The sequence below is a fragment of the Nematostella vectensis genome, chromosome 10 (genome assembly GCF_932526225.1).
Source record: "Nematostella vectensis chromosome 10, jaNemVect1.1, whole genome shotgun sequence".
Taxonomy (NCBI): domain Eukaryota; kingdom Metazoa; phylum Cnidaria; class Anthozoa; order Actiniaria; family Edwardsiidae; genus Nematostella; species Nematostella vectensis.
In genome coordinates this window covers 14,745,733-14,761,436 of record NC_064043.1, presented here as the reverse complement: position 1 = coordinate 14,761,436, position 15,704 = coordinate 14,745,733, and the positions used below count along the sequence as shown (strand labels likewise).

General features: G+C 39.5%; 3 protein-coding genes across 3 annotated transcripts; 2 read left to right on the top strand and 1 right to left on the bottom strand.

Annotated features, from left to right (window-relative positions):
* Positions 1-2,180: 2,180 nt before the first annotated feature.
* Positions 2,181-8,036, bottom strand: LOC116616283 (transcription factor IIIA). The gene is made up of 6 exons (XM_032378338.2): positions 7,908-8,036; positions 6,446-6,546; positions 6,269-6,356; positions 5,815-5,903; positions 3,557-3,633; positions 2,181-3,223 (listed from the first exon to the last, which is right to left on the bottom strand). The coding sequence occupies exons 1-6, from the start codon at positions 8,004-8,006 to the stop codon at positions 3,123-3,125; spliced, it is 555 nt and encodes a 184-aa protein (XP_032234229.1). The 5' UTR covers positions 8,007-8,036; the 3' UTR covers positions 2,181-3,122.
* A 64-nt stretch (positions 8,037-8,100) lies between these two features.
* Positions 8,101-9,739, top strand: LOC5509416 (gem-associated protein 8). The gene is made up of 3 exons (XM_001629878.3): positions 8,101-8,700; positions 9,275-9,313; positions 9,473-9,739. The coding sequence occupies exons 1-3, from the start codon at positions 8,250-8,252 to the stop codon at positions 9,670-9,672; spliced, it is 690 nt and encodes a 229-aa protein (XP_001629928.3). The 5' UTR covers positions 8,101-8,249; the 3' UTR covers positions 9,673-9,739.
* Positions 9,740-9,895: 156 nt separating this feature from the next.
* On the top strand, positions 9,896-15,456 carry LOC5509417 (pre-rRNA-processing protein TSR2 homolog). Its single transcript, XM_001629879.3, has 5 exons — positions 9,896-10,089; positions 11,186-11,277; positions 11,857-12,006; positions 14,392-14,512; positions 15,333-15,456. Exons 1-5 carry the CDS (start codon positions 9,927-9,929, stop codon positions 15,422-15,424), a joined length of 618 nt encoding a protein of 205 aa, XP_001629929.1. The 5' UTR covers positions 9,896-9,926; the 3' UTR covers positions 15,425-15,456.
* The last annotated feature ends 248 nt before the right edge of the window (positions 15,457-15,704 follow it).

Below are 15,704 nucleotides of genomic sequence, written 5' to 3'. Positions count from 1 at the left end.
CAACAAACAAGCGGTCACATGCTCCAGCCACTTGGCGAGTAGTAAAGGGCTCGTTCCATACACGACCGTACTATTCAGGTTTGCTCGAAGGCAGTACGGTATAGCTCTAAATTAGTGTTAACGTGTTCACATGCTTCAGCCACTTAAATACTTTTTCTTTCCTCACGTTTACCATAGCGGCTCTCTCCTCTTCGCATTCTCTGGGATTGCCATACTCACTGCACTGTACCGACGACAGGGAGTCACAATAAGATGGACATACTAGAGGCGCGTCGTGGATAACAGGCGGTAGCCAGCTTGTGCTAGATGTCTTGGGTTTAACCTGAGCTGCGGGCGGATCTTGTGCTCCATTTTCCAATGTGAACGCGTATTTTCGAATCGCTTTGTTGTCTACTGTGAAAACAGGCTTGTGGGTTGATAGACTCCCTAATGAGCTGCGTCGGGCAGTTGCTGTGGGGTTAAATCTAGTGCGTGAATTCTTCGAAGAGAAAAGTGCATCTAAATTGCGCGATTTTTGAAGTATGGTGGTATGCGGTTCTTTAGCTTGACAATAGCTTTCCAAACTGTTCATTTGCACAAGATTAGCCCTTGCTGGTTTAAACTCCTCGTTCAGTTTAATCGCTGAGCTTTCAGATCTCCGTCTCTGAAAAACAAATCTTTGTCGTTTATCCTCTACGGTTTCCGTACCCCCTTCATGATTTTTCATCGACGACCCGCTGCGATCGTTCTGTAAAGAAATTACTGGTACACTAGCTCGCCTGGCTATCTTCTTGGCCGGTTTAATGGGTGCCTTGCCCAGCAAATCGGCCATGCTATGTGCTAGGGTCTTAGACTTCGTCGTGTTCTTCCATGAGAAAATAATAGGAGATTGCGCGTGAATCTGTAAACTTCTTTGAGCAATGTACACATACAGTATCAATACATATCAAAGCGATCGAATTATGAGAAAATCACCCAGTCCGCCTTTATAAGCTGACAATGGAACGTAACCTTTTGATCTGAGAGCAATGAGTGGAGAGCCAACTTTGACAGTTTAAAGACAGGACTATGTCTGCACTGCTCTAAAAAATCAGACCCAACTAGCAGCTTTTGTGGATATATAGGGGCGGAAAGTGTAAAACAACCATAATCTTTCGCACACTATACAGACGACAGTGATTGGATAACATGTGATAACATGTTTGAACTACCAACCACGAACGCGGAAAACCGTTATGAATTAACAAAACACGGTCCATTTCTCGGCGAATGATCCACTCCATATAGATAGCAAGACCGATACCGTAAACAAGTAATGTTTTCTGTTTTGTTGCCCGGTTGGTAAAGAAAACGTCTGCATTTTTAAACATTACGTGACGCACTTCAATTAGTCCCTAATTTCAAGTACTTTTAAATGTCCATAACCTTTAAACTAAACAAACACATTCCTATAATGATGCTGCATTTTTTTATTAGACACCCCCATTTGTTCCCTCCTTGTCAACATTGAGTATACATAATAAAAAAATCAATTACTCCGTTAAACAGCTATTAACAGACGAAATTCACGCCTCGAAAATGAAACAAACACGATGGTTCAAGGCCAACGTTAGAGCTATTCCTTGGCAACGCTCGTGAACTAGTTTTTTTTAAGAGCGAAAGAATTCGACCTCGTGCTATTGACTTAGTCTGTGGACCCCTCTTGAAAGCGGTTCCCATGATTCTAGAAATAGCCACATACTGATCACGTAGCTCACATATTTAGCAGCGTCATTCCCGGTACAGCGCTTTTCGGGCCATTTTCTGCTTCAAAGCATTCTAGCATTCCAGCGACCCTGGTTGTGAGAAGGCATATAGCATTGATGTTCATGTTTTGGTGCAGTTTTTTTGGGGAGGGGGTCTCCGCAAGGGCAATGTTAAAACCCTAAATCCCACTTGCATGACCTGCTGCTCTGCTTTTTCATTTGCTATTTTCCATTTTCGTTTGCTTGGGCCGTATGGGAACTTGTGGAGCCTGGAATTTTCCTATCTTTTTAACGCCCAAGAGCGTGGCGCACGTGGTCAATAAGAGTTATGTATCAGTCATTGCAAATAAACGGGGGAAAAACACCGTAAAAACCTATTTGGTTCAAATGGAATTTACTGCAAGAAACACATGACCAGAGCACAAACTTATTCCAGTCATATATCACAACAGAGACTATTAATAATCAAGCATTTAATGAGTCCATGGGACTGAATACTATTTACATTTCCTGTACAGTAAACATACAAACACATTCATTTTCAAAGACAAACTCAATTTTGAGATAAAGTACTGGAACCCTGATAACTCGAACTTAAAACTTGAACTCTCTGCAAAGTCTGCTAACTCAAACTGACTAAAAACTACTTAAAGACTAATTTTCAGTCATTTCTACTCTGATAACTCAAATTCCCTGCTAATTCAAACTGTTCTTTGTTTCCCCTTGAGGGTTCAAGTTAACAGGGTTCCCCTGTATAATATATTACGGTATATTACAGAGACCCTATAAAATCAGCTATTCCTGAAAAGAAGTCCTGTCAAATTATTTCCATTTATATAACAGAACACTATCAGAATTACAATAAAGGAGCCCCAAAAAGTATGTAAAAAAGCTTAAAAATGCTCCAATGAGATGGCTCACCTTTTAAAGTAACAATGGCAAGGTATCTGATATGCTGAACCTTACACTGTAATATTACCCTACTACAATGGTTCTCATAAACCCGTGGAACAAAGTGAGATAGTCAAAGTAGTATTGTAGTCAAGCCAGCACTAAAGGGAACAAAGACATTAGAGTGTAACAGTGTTTTCCACGGGTTTATGGAGACCACTGTAAAAATTCAAAGTAAAGTAACAATATTAACATGGGTGCCATAGGCTTGTTGCCCCAGGCTTCAAATGATAGACCACGTGGCAGGTCACCTCCTGCACCTCCCAACAGCATTCGTGTTCGTCATGAAAACCCAGGCTAGAACTATACATCGAGTATACTAAAAACCCAAACATTGATTACTATTTCAAAAGACCGACTTGAAATAAATCCCTGTATGCTATATGGATGTAGATTGGTGAACGTCTACATTCCCTGTATGCTATATGGATGCAGATTGGTGAACGTCTACATACAGGCTATGGCGCACTGGTGTGATGAGATGTGCTTCTTCAACCATTTGTGAGCAAAATCGTCATTGCGGACACGTGGGAAGTAACACATGTAACCTGGAATACAGGGGAAAATTATTCAAATCGAATGACATAAAGTATTTGAGGCATAAGGTTGTAAATATGTGACCATCACGATATGTTGAATTTAAGAAACAGCCAACTAAAGCTAAACCTCTCCCTAGTTGCTAGAGTAAAAAAAGCAGACAGTACAGTGAAGACAAGCAGTAATCACTGACCTCAGAATGGATAAGTTGAACATAGAATCGATTTTCTTGTTTCTTAGCCATTCCTGAGTTCTTGTCAAAAGGTAACCACAACAACTCAATCTATCACCATTATACTGTAACTACTAAAAAACTGCAATTAGCCTGGGACCACATATCTAACCTTTGTCATGTCTCCGCTTGTGCTTCCTCAGTTTCACAGGTGTGTCAAAACAATCATAACATCCTCTTTCTTTGCACCTTTAACGAGAAACAAACATTTAAAAGGTATCCTCTGATAATCTGAGCTAATGGCAAACCCAAGGCTGATAGAAACAGGGGGGGTACTCACAGTAAACTCAAAGCTAGTTGATACAGGGGGTACTCACAGTAAACTCAAAGCTAATTGATACAGGGGGGTACTCACAGTAAACTCAAGGCTAGTTGATACAGGGGGGTACTCACAGTAAACTCAAAGCTAGTTGATACAGGGGGGTACACACAGTAAACTCAAGGCTAGTTGATACAGGGGGGTACTCACAGTAAACTCAAGGCTAGTTGATACAGGGGGTACTCACAGTAAACTCAAAGCTATTTGATACAGGGGGGTACTCACAGTAAACTCAAGGCTAGTTGATACAGGGGGGTACTCACAGTAAACTCAAGGCTAGTTGATACAGGGGGGTACTCATAGTAAACTCAAGGCTAGTTGATACAGGGGGGTACTCACAGTAAACTCAAGGCTAGTTGATACAGGGGGGTACTCACAGTAAACTCAAAGCTAGTTGATACAGGGGGGTACTCACAGTAAACTCAAAGCTAGTTGATACAGGGGGTACTCACAGTAAACTCAAAGCTATTTGATACAGGGGGGTACTCACAGTAAACTCAAGGCTAGTTGATACAGGGGGGTACTCACAGTAAACTCAAGGCTAGTTGATACAGGGGGGTACTCACAGTAAACTCAAGGCTAGTTGATACAGGGGGGTACTCACAGTAAACTCAAGGCTAGTTGATACAGGGGGGTACTCACAGTAAACTCAAAGCTAGTTGATACAGGGGGGTACTCACAGTAAACTCAAAGCTAGTTGATACAGGGGGGTACTCACAGTAAACTCAAAGCTAGTTGATACAGGGGGGTACACACAGTAAACTCAAAGCTAGTTGATACAGGGGGGTACTCACAGTAAACTCAAAGCTAGTTGATACAGGGGGATACTAACAGTAAACTCAAGGCTGATTGATACAGGGGGGTACTCACAGTAAACTCAAGGCTGATTGATAAAGGGGGGTACTCACAGTAAACTCAAGGCTAGTTGATACAGGGGGGTACTCACAGTAAACTCAAGGCTAGTTGATACAGGGGGGTACTCACAGTAAACTCAAGGCTAGTTGATACAGGGGGGAACTCACAGTAAACTCAAGGCTAGTTGATACAGGGGGGTACTCACAGTAAACTCAAGGCTAGCTGATACAGGGGGAACTCACAGTAAACTCAAGGCTAGTTGATACAGGGGGGTACTCACAGTAAACTCAAGGCTAGTTGATACAGGGGGGTACTCACAGTAAACTCAAGGCTAATTGATACAGGGGGGTACTCACAGTAAACTCAAGGCTCATTGATACAGGGGGGTACTCACAGTAAACTCAAGGCTAGTTGATACAGGGGGGTACTCACAGTAAACTCAAGGCTAGTTGATACAGGGGGGCACTCACAGTAAACTTGAGGCTAGTTGATACAGGGGGTACTCACAGTAAACTCAAGGCTGATTGATACAGGGGGGTACTCACAGTAAACTCAAGGCTGATTGATACAGGGGGGTACTCACAGTAAACTCAAGGCTAGTTGATACAGGGGGGTACTCAGGGTAAACTCATAGCTAGTTGATACAGGGGGGTACTCACAGTAAACTCAAGGCTAGTTGATACAGAGGGGTACTCACAGTAAACTCAAGGCTAGTTGATACAGGGGGGTACTCACAGTAAACTCAAGGCTAATTGATACAGGGGGGTACTCACAGTAAACTCAAGGCTAGTTGATACAGGGGGGTACTCACAGTAAACTCAAGGCTAGTTGATACAGGGGGGAACTCACAGTAAACTCAAGGCTAGTTGATACAGGGGGGGGTACTCACAGTAAACTCAAGGCTAGTTGATACAGGGGGTGGTACTCAACGTAAACTCAAGGCTAATTGATACAGGGGGGTACTCACAGTAAACTCAAGGCTAGATGATACAAGGGGGTACTCACAGTAAACTCAAGGCTAATTGATACAGAAGAAAGCTTATGACAATTAGTAAACAACATGATGAGCAATGTTTCAATGTGTCTTACTCCCACCCCATTGCCTTGATGACCTAATGACTGAGTGAAATGTTAGACCCCCAAAAAACCTACCCCAACCCCTGCCCCCAACCCCACCCATGGTGAGGGTGACATACCTGTATGGCTTCTCCTTTGTGTGCACATTTAGATGAATCTTCAAAATACTGCATCTAGTAAATTCTACATTGCATCCCTCATAGGGGCACTAAAATAACCAGAAACATTAATAGGATTGGTGAATAACTGCAGTAAACTTTGAACTAATTGTAGCTGGAAGACGGCTTACTTTCTCTGAAATAATTCAAGGTAAGATGATTTTGTTTGACAAAAGCCTTACCATTTTTTTATTTGGACAGACAGTGTCTCGTCAACAGTGAAAGGCATTTTTATTAGGTTTGAACACACTCTAGGGACACATACAGTACTTATCAAGTATCACTTTGAAAGTCCCAACACAAGATAGCTCTGTACATTTTTCTAAAATCTCCACCTGCTGGTCCCAAAGGAGTATCTTATTAATGGTGTTCTACTGAATCCCATAAACTCCCTAAATTACAGTGGCTTATGTACCTTGAATGGTCTATTATGGGCGCGGTCCTCATGCCTCTTTTGATAGTGCTTGGTGGCGAATGTTAGTTCACACCCGTCGTGAGAGCAGCTTATAGAATACAACAAAAAATAAGAAAAAAAAACATTGAGGGCATGTTGGCTAAACTTCTAATGACAATATTATAATGACAATATTACCAAAAGTTCTTTGTCCTGGTGTGGCTGAGCATATGTCTTTTCAGGTGCACATCACGCACAAATGTCTTGCCGCAGCCATCTTGCGTACAAACGCATGGCCGCTACAATTAATCAAATTCACAAATGCAATATATATCATGCACAAATGTCTTATGAAATTCTTTTGAATGCAGAAACATGGAATATGTTCAACCTGCCTACAGGCAATTACCCAGTGTTTTTGTGCTACTATATGTTTACCCTGTGTTTAAGCACTTTGTTTACCCACTATGCCCAGACTTGAGACCACCATCTTGTTTTGTTATGGCAGCATGAAACAATCTCGCACGCAAGGTAGGAAGGAGGATAAGGGGTTGGAACAACACCTGCCTTAAAACTACATATTTTTGGTAGCTTATTATGTAGTCCGCTCTTCAGTTGGGGGGAGGGTTATGATTGGCTAAAACACTGTCAATCATAAATGACTGACTTTTCAACAGCCTCAGCAACTCATACATTGCAGATATCAAATAATACTAATAAAATATATTGTGCTTTACAATATCTTTCATGCATACAGACACATTGCCAGTAAAAATAGTAAGTAAATATTTAATTTCCCATGTAATCAAAAATTACACAGAGAAATTATTACATAAAACAAAAAAAGATTATAAGGCTATGAAGTAGTGAATAAATAACAGCTAAGTAAAAACTTTTATGGACCCTTAAAAAACTTGGATTCTTGATGATAAATTGTTTGTGATGATAAAATAAGATGAAAAGAAGCTTTGAATTATGATCAAACGTCAACAACAAGCACGTCTACACCAAACCACGCCCTTTATAAATCAACTTCTCTTTGTATTAAATAGATAATTACATATAACTCAAACTATAAAACTTTTATCCTCTCCCCTCCCCACAAAAAACCTGCATGTAAGATCACTGCTATGAATTTCTTTAATGAATGGCGAAAATTTTGATGAATAATAAGACGTATTCTCAATAATATTGTCAATTGTTTCGCTAGCTTAACTTACTTAAACTTAGATGTTATAGGAATCATAGCGACACAGCAAGTTCAGTAACAACATTTGATTTATCTTAATATGAAATATGGTATAGGGCAAATGCGTGCATTGAAAATGCTTAAATTTTCGTCACATTAGATAGATTGAATGTTTGACACTAGCCGCTTCGCGATGTTCGAAAAGAAAACAAAAACATTTCAAAACACACACCTCTCTTTACAGAAGTATAAAACTTTATGTCATAATGGCAGTATAAAATTTCTTTGTAAAAATCAAAATGAGAAGGCATAAAATCTCTGTTAAGGAAAACTTTGGAAGTCTTTGAGTAGGAAGACGAGTTCAGACAAGCCCCCTTCGCGCCACGTGGAAATTCAGAGCCAAAATAACACTTGAAATGGCAACTAGACCATCTAAAAAAACTGCAGCACACTAATACCAAGTAACCCTACCTCCCCTGTGTGTTTGCGCTTGTGTTCTTCCAGTCTCATAGGTTTTTTGAAGCGCTTCCCGCAGCCCTTGAAGTTGCAAACATGACCTATTTCCGCCATTTTGTTTTTGTTTAGTTTTTGCCGGCTAATTTGCATAGAGAACTCGTTCCAGGATTGCTCACCTTGTGGTTTGAACGCCTAGTGATTTCAGCCGTTTACCGTTCGAGTTTCGTAGGAATATGAATACTGTATGAACGACATTAAAAGTGTTTTTGATTTTGTTTTCTGTGGATAATGGATTGACCAAACTTGCCGAATGAAACCTCCTTGCAAATATCGAAAAACTTCATCACAACAGGGGCAATGTCAGAGCCTTGGGACCAATTTGCTGCCTTCCAACAGGCCTTCTACCATCACCAATGGGCAACATATTGGTGGAACATCTATACATCGCAGCGTAGGTTTTATGTACCAAATATGGGCTGCGAATGTGATGACAGACAGAATGCCGGCCCTTTGGCCAACACTTGTGAATGTTACCAAGACTACTTATATTATGGTGGTAGTGTATATGGTTGTTCAAGTTGGTGTGATGATGATTACTACGGAATTTTTCATGACAATTCCTGGCAAAATCAGAAAAACCATGGGAGCGTAGACGAGCCTAGAATTCAACAAAGATGCCAGGAGCAGTGTGAAATGGATGTTATAGAAGATGGCACAGCAAACAGTGAGGATGAAGGTTTACAAGTAGATGAAGCCTTCAGAAAATTCCTGGAACAATCAGCAAAGCACAGACAAGAAAGAGACCAAAGTAAGATTCTAAGCCCTATTACTATAATAGCGTGCTACTGCAATGCACAGTTTCAGTTTCAGTTTATTTGCTCGGTAAAGCTAGGTTGCTAAATACCAAGATTATAAATATACGTATATATGTATCAATTCAGTATGAATATGATATTAAATAAATGACATGATGTGAACTGGAAAAAGAAATACATAGGTCTAGGGAATTAATGCCTTGAAGGAAGCAACACTTTTTGCATTCACTGTGTAGCTTGGCAAACTGTTCCACTGTGGAACAGTGCGTGGAAAAAACGAAAACTTATAAATATCGGTTCTGGGGGACAGAACATCTAGTTTTTGGTCATGATTCCTCCTAGTTATGGTTGTAGAAAATGAAACATAATCTTCTGCCTTAATGGGAACTAAATTATTCACAATTTTGTACATTAATGCTAATCTAGCGATTTTCCTATCACTAGAAAGCTTCCCCTGTACCAACTAGTGTTACAGTTTTTGGCATTCAGCATCATCAATCTTTTATTTCTAGAATTTATTTTATTTATGTTGATAATACATAATACTGCTTTCTTTTAACACTTTAGAGAAGAAGACACCTTCAAAAGAAGATGACTATGTTGAAGGTACTATCTTTACCAGGGGTTGCTGTTTTTTTGTGACAAGAATGGGTTTTTTACCGGTCATTATGTCTATGTAAATTATTACAGTTAAGGGCTCATTATTGTTTATTGCTTTATCTTTAGGTTTAGTTAATGAAATTGTTATTTGAATTTTTGTTGTAGTTGGGAGTCTACATTTAAACACCAGTGTGCTACCTCCATCTGAACAACCTGGCATGAGGAGGAAAGAAGAGATGCGTAGACTGTATGGAGCTAAGGCTTCTCTTATCATGTCCCTAGAGGTTTCAGTACAGCTCTGCTATGATAGACACTGTGACACAAGGCAGCCAGTTTACTGGCCAAGTATCCCATTGAAGTTCTGATTGTATGTTAATAAAAATGCATTTTGGTGCCAGAGTTTTGATAATTAAAGCACATTTGTTTATGTCACACAGATGTCCCAACATCCCTATTTTTTTTTTATTATGAAAATAGCGAAATCGCAAAAATAAAGTGTCACTAAATATCGTCATCTCATCACAATCGCGGTTTTGACGTTTGAGGTTAATGATGGTCTACCTGTTTCGTGAATAATCGAAATCTCAGCGGTCCTACTTCAAAAGTTGCGCAATTCAAGATGGCGACTGGTTGTTTGAATGTGTTGGATCGAAGCGTTCGACTTGTGTTGAATAATTGGACGGTTCTTCAATTAGCGGTAGAGCAGGGCTTCGGGGGAATCGACAGCAGGGAGAAAGCAAGATGGCTAGAGGATGTTGTATTACACGTTCTCGACGAGAATGGTATCGTTTTGTTTTGTTCTTCAGTTGTATTCGCACGTGCTGCAAGTGGCGTGTTCACTCTTTACATGGGGAACTTGAATTCCATGTCTTCTTGGATAAGGATGTTAGATCGTAGTTCTGTTCAATTACCGCGATACGTTTTAAGGATACCGTCAGCATACAAGTCAACAAGACCTGTCAGCCTCAATATTTTGGACCTCTTCTCCCGCCTTCCTTCGTGGGGAAACAAATCCCACGCTTTTAGTAATTTGTATCGCTTCAGACGTCATGTCTAGTTTATCTCAATACCTAAGCTAATTGCATATATGTACATCGTCTGATAGGTTTGGGGTATTGAAAGTTTGTTAACCGCCTAACCAAGTGCACCCGAGGAGCCAGGCCTCCGGGCCACAGCTCCCCTCCCCCCCCCCAGGGGGATACCCGTCACCCCCTTCCGGTGGAATATACTAACCTAATCCAGTGTTGAGTTGAGCGAGATTTGCAAACCTCTCAGAAAGGATGCAAACAGGCCAAGGCCTGAAAAACGGGGGCGCCCAGGCCGCAGCAGGGGCTGGACCCAGGAGCGCGCGGTCATCCTTGATTTTAACTTATGCTAAATTGCGCTTATGCAATTTAGATACATTAAAAGATGCACAGACCCGGAAAGCACCACAAATAGCACCATCTACATACAGTCACCAGTGTGCCTCCTAGAGCCAATCATTGAGTTCATTGTTCTAAATTTGATTTAATCATTTGTCAAGAAGTTTCCATTCCTGAAACATGTTTTTGAATTTTCAAAGCAAAGCTTGACAATCTTTGATAAGAATACAGTAATGTCATTGTTTTATATTTGAATTGAGAGGCATTTATACCTCTGTTAACACAAACCTTTTTTCATTTCTAAGGAATAGTGGTTTTAATTTTGGCCTATTTGTTGAGTTTCCATACAGCATGTCATGACCTGAGAGAGAAGTCAGTCATTTGAATACATTTCAAGAATGGAAGTTTCCCTGTAAATAATCAAATGGTATTTCAAATATTAAAATTTCCCTAATTAAACATCTTGAGTTTGTTTGAATTATGGCTTACTATATACATATTTACCTCTCAACAGATGTACTTGATTATACAGAACTAGAAGATTACATTGGAGATATACTTTACAATGAATTTCACACCCTTGCTGAAGATGGAAGCCTGACTAAGGTGCAGTATACACAAACTAATCTCCCTACCCACAGTACCAGCGTACACAGTAAATGCACCAAGCTTGTGCCTCCCCTCAAATAAGCATAAGCATAAGGTGCATGTAAAAGAACGTAAAATAAACACCCCCACTAATGCATGAAAAACGTCAAATCTTCACTGATTGCTCCACACACAAATCCTTGAATATTTGGCATCTGGTCTGTCTAGGAATTCAATAAATTTGATGAGTATGACTAATGATGTCCCTAGTATCAAGGCAGCTTCTATGGTATCTGCATTTAAAGCACCTTTTGTATATCTTGTATATCGGAAAGCCACCAAACATACAATATGACAGTCCTGGACAAGAAATTTGAACATGCTGATACAGGACAATCAGAGTGCCACCTTTAAACCATTGTTTTCTAGCCAATTGGAGCCAATCAAAATCTGGGCCCCAAAGCTGAAGATTTTACGGTATCCATAGGGAAAGATAAAGGGGTCTTAAGCTTGGGCTATCAGTTGTCAAAATTAAATATAATTTCTTCAGGAAGCTTTTTCCCTGGGTAAGTTAGTGATTGTCTTTTTTTATTACAGGTATCCCAAAAGTTAATTATGTTTCAAAAACTCTGGAAAGAGGGAAATATTGAGGTTATGGAGAAAGAGATATGTGCTACCAAGCCAACAAAACTGTCAAATTATGTGAAGCAGAAGGCAGACCACAGTTTTGATGGCACCAAAGACCAGGTAAAACTCTCACTGTTTAATGTACAGTGTAACCCAGCTATACGGCCTTATCACATCCTTTTAATGACATATCACATTGTATGAATGAAGACAGCCCTGAAGGTTTCCTTATAACAGAGCTCCACTTTTTGATTGAAGCTGTCATTGGATACTGTTATTATGGGCTTGTGAACTTTTGAAATATATGCTTAGCTAAAAGTATATTTGTGTTGCTGTTTTAGGCTCTCTCAGCTAGTAAAAGCAAAGTACCTGAGATATTTTCAATCAAGTGCATCTTCTGAAACCCAGGGGTATTTTCCTCTCACTCGCGGGAAAAATGTCCCCTGGGGAACAGTAAGGAACGAACTTGGCAAAAAAATCTAGGCCTATTGTGAGCTGTGATTGGTCGACCTCCCGAGGTCGACCAATCTCAGGTGCGCTTTCCCAACAATGCACCCAAAATTTACATAATTGCTCTGTGTTGGCTAAAGATCAAATATGGTGTCTCTAGGCTAATGCCCGACATCATTTCAGCGATAAAATACACGTTTAGAGCGTCTATTGAAGCCAAAACAGCTTTTGGTCCTAAAGGGGTTTTACAGGATGTTTTTGCTCAACTAACTACAGGTATTGGAAAGAGTTTGATTTTTCAAGCCATGCCAAAAAATGTGCGACATTTTGAAAGCAAAAGGACAAGTTCAGCTATGAAATGATAGTTCTTGTAACTTGTCTTCTCCAGTAGATAATCCATGACCAGTTGGCCTATCTGAACTCAATGGGGATACGTACCGCCAATATTTCCAACCTGAAGGACACTGATATTTCTAGGCTTTTGGAATTACGCGCTAAATTACGCGGAAAATCAATCATTACACGCTAAATTACGCGGGATTTTGCAATACATTTTTCTTTAAAAATCAAAATTTTGCGGGATTCTTTACTGACTTACGCGCTAAATTACACGGAATATTAACTGTTACACCCAAACTACATTTTGTACCAAAGGAAAGCCCAAAATAACTTGAAAAGGTTATTTTTTTGCGTGAAAATATCTTAGGCAAGTTTTCATTGGTTCCTAGCCACCAGCCAATTTAAAAAGGTATTTTATTATTAGTCCTAGGCCTTCGCGGTTTAGCAAAGAACGCCTAGTCATTTTATTTGTTTTCGAAATTCAGTTCAAAATATCGCACTCTTACGAAGAATATCTCTCTTTTTTACGAGATATAGAGGTAAGAACCCTAAAAGAACACATCAGCTGTGCAATTAAATGTTTTTTCTTTCAAAATTAAGGCAAATTACGCTGGATTACGCGGAAATTTGTGAATTACGCGGATTACGCGGAAAAAGCCAAATTACACGCTTCCGCACAAGCGCGTAATTCCAGAAGCCCTGATATTCTAGTCAAGCGAAAAGCGAGGATCATGCTCGGTGGTTCCTAGTCAATCGGCAGTGAAGCCGTGAAGCTATTACTTGCCACCGAAGTTTAAGCTTACAGAGAGGATGTCGTAGATCCTTGGCTTGCAAAATGTGCAAATAAAGTCTGTAAAAACCATCTTTTGTGATACATTCCTTCCAGTATCCAGTATGCGATATGAATAGCTTGTGCTTTTTTTATTATCTGAGACTGTTTCCTCGTTAACGCGGCAATAATTCCAGATTGCCTTAAATTTCCGTGTAGAGAAGGCTAACCCATTTCTCTTTCGTAAGTTTCAAAAGACCGAGCCGGCGAAACGGCAAAATATATCTAAACGCATAAAATTTCCCACAAGGATGTGCCTCCTAAAAAGATTGATCGGCTTTTTTTGCCAAGTTCGTTCCTTATCGTTCCCCAGGGGTTTTTTTTCTCGCAAGTTAATTATTAGAAAATACCCCTGGGTTTCTGAGGACAAATCAAATACTGTATCAGACTTTAGACTACCCATAAATTATAAAAATGATTTTTTTTCTTACATTTAGATAGTAAGTTACAGTAGACGTGAAAACCAACAGAAAAGTGGCTGTTTATGTTTCTTTAAATCCTTGCCTGTCCCTTCATCTTTAGTTTTTGTGCCTCATTTCTTTGATGTGTTCACCCTTTTGACCCTGAATCCCAAAGATGTACATATTCAACAGATAATCATTATATTTTGCACATTTCTTCTTGTACAAAATTTGCATTGCAAAAACAATAAAAATAGCACAAAAATAAGAACACCTTTTGAATTAAATTTTCAAATGCACTAAAATAAAAGTATGCAAAAAGGCTAGAAAGGTGATGTTGCGTCCAAACTTGGATTATTTAATACATTTTTCTCTTAAAGTAACCTTGTTTGAATGAACACTGAATGAATGAACTTTATATTGTACTTTATAAGTGTATTGTAAAAGTAAGAACATGTAACTAATATTTTTTCTGATAAGTTACAGGATTCACAAACTACTGCAGTTAGTGAACAGATGGAGGGACTACAGATAGCTCCTTCATCAGCCTGCAGTAACTGTCAATCAAATCAACAGATAGATGAGAGAGAACCATCAACTAGATCTGGTAAGTAATGCAGTGTTGAAAGGTAAAAAGGGTGTTGTAATGTATGTGGTTAAGGATGCTAAATACAGTCAGAAATCATTTCCTTCATTGCTCTCATTTACTGTACATGCGAAAAGGGTAATACATAAAGATGAAAGATGGTCTTTACGATTGATAAAAGGCTTTATGCAGACAGTATGTTCTAAGCGCTTTGCATTTAAAATCCTTATATTAATTAAGAATATCCATGCTGGAACTAAGGAACATCTAGGGGCTTTTTGTGGGCTGAGAAACGACAAGATACAGTACTTTCCATGTCAACTGCATATCAAAACTGTTGCAGCAGGGGTCAAAGGTCCCATACAATGGCCCACCCAGGATTCCATTATTTCAAAGAATTTGTTTAAATATAGCAACTATTGCTTATCCCCTAAGTAATAGATATAGATACTCTTCTATTTGCCATTATCTGTTTGCAGTTAGACTTTTTGTCTGTTCACACTAAGTTTCACATTACGTCTCCACACAGTTACTACTCTAACACAGTCTCTTATCTTTGACCTGCACTCTCCAGCCTGCCTCTCCTCCCTCCCGCATGACTGTTCTCCTACTTGTCTGCCTTGCCTGACCTCCTTGTGCATTAACTCATGTCACTTTTTCATATGAAGAACATGACCATGCCATCATCACCTCCTGTTAACCTTAATGCTGTGTACACCCAGACTATAGTTATGTGTTATTACACAGTGAATTATATTCTTATACAATCAATATTTCCTTATTTTCTTTTTTAGTCCATGCAGTAGTTTGTGTCTGTACTTTGTATATTATATTTTTGCAGATAGTGAGATGGCCTCAAGCTCTACAAAGACTGATAAACAACAAGAGGAAGATGGCTGGGAGGTTGTTAGGCGATCAAAAAAGAAGCATTAATTCTGAAAATAAATTTTACATTATGCATGCCATACTAGTCTGCTATGTATAAAGGCAGGGTCACTACTTTATGTAGGGTTACATAAAGTACTAACCTTTTGGGTGAAACTCTACATGCTGCTATTCTCATCAATGCTATGCTACGTGGGGGTTTGGGGGAGTTTGCCTAGTGATGTTGCAGGCTGGATGATGGAGAACAGGATGAAAACAATCATGAGATGAAGCATTTTAGCATTGTATTAATAATGACAAACAACACTTTTACTTAATGATTCTTATG

Coding starts and splice junctions, on each gene's coding strand:
- LOC5509417 (XM_001629879.3), top strand. CDS start 9,927: ATGGCGACTGGTTGTTTGAATGTGTTGGATCGAAGCGTTCGACTTGTG. Junction 11,278..11,856: donor AAGATGGAAGCCTGACTAAG/GTGCAGTATACA, acceptor TTTTTATTACAG/GTATCCCAAAAGTTAATTAT. Junction 14,513..15,332: donor AGAACCATCAACTAGATCTG/GTAAGTAATGCA, acceptor ATATTTTTGCAG/ATAGTGAGATGGCCTCAAGC.
- LOC5509416 (XM_001629878.3), top strand. CDS start 8,250: ATGTCAGAGCCTTGGGACCAATTTGCTGCCTTCCAACAGGCCTTCTAC. Junction 8,701..9,274: donor CAGACAAGAAAGAGACCAAA/GTAAGATTCTAA, acceptor TTAACACTTTAG/AGAAGAAGACACCTTCAAAA. Junction 9,314..9,472: donor AGAAGATGACTATGTTGAAG/GTACTATCTTTA, acceptor TTTTTGTTGTAG/TTGGGAGTCTACATTTAAAC.
- LOC116616283 (XM_032378338.2), bottom strand. CDS start 8,006: ATGGCGGAAATAGGTCATGTTTGCAACTTCAAGGGCTGCGGGAAGCGC. Junction 6,357..6,445: donor ACCAGGACAAAGAACTTTTG/GTAATATTGTCA, acceptor GTATTCTATAAG/CTGCTCTCACGACGGGTGTG. Junction 3,224..3,556: donor CAAGCGGAGACATGACAAAG/GTTAGATATGTG, acceptor CCTGTATTCCAG/GTTACATGTGTTACTTCCCA.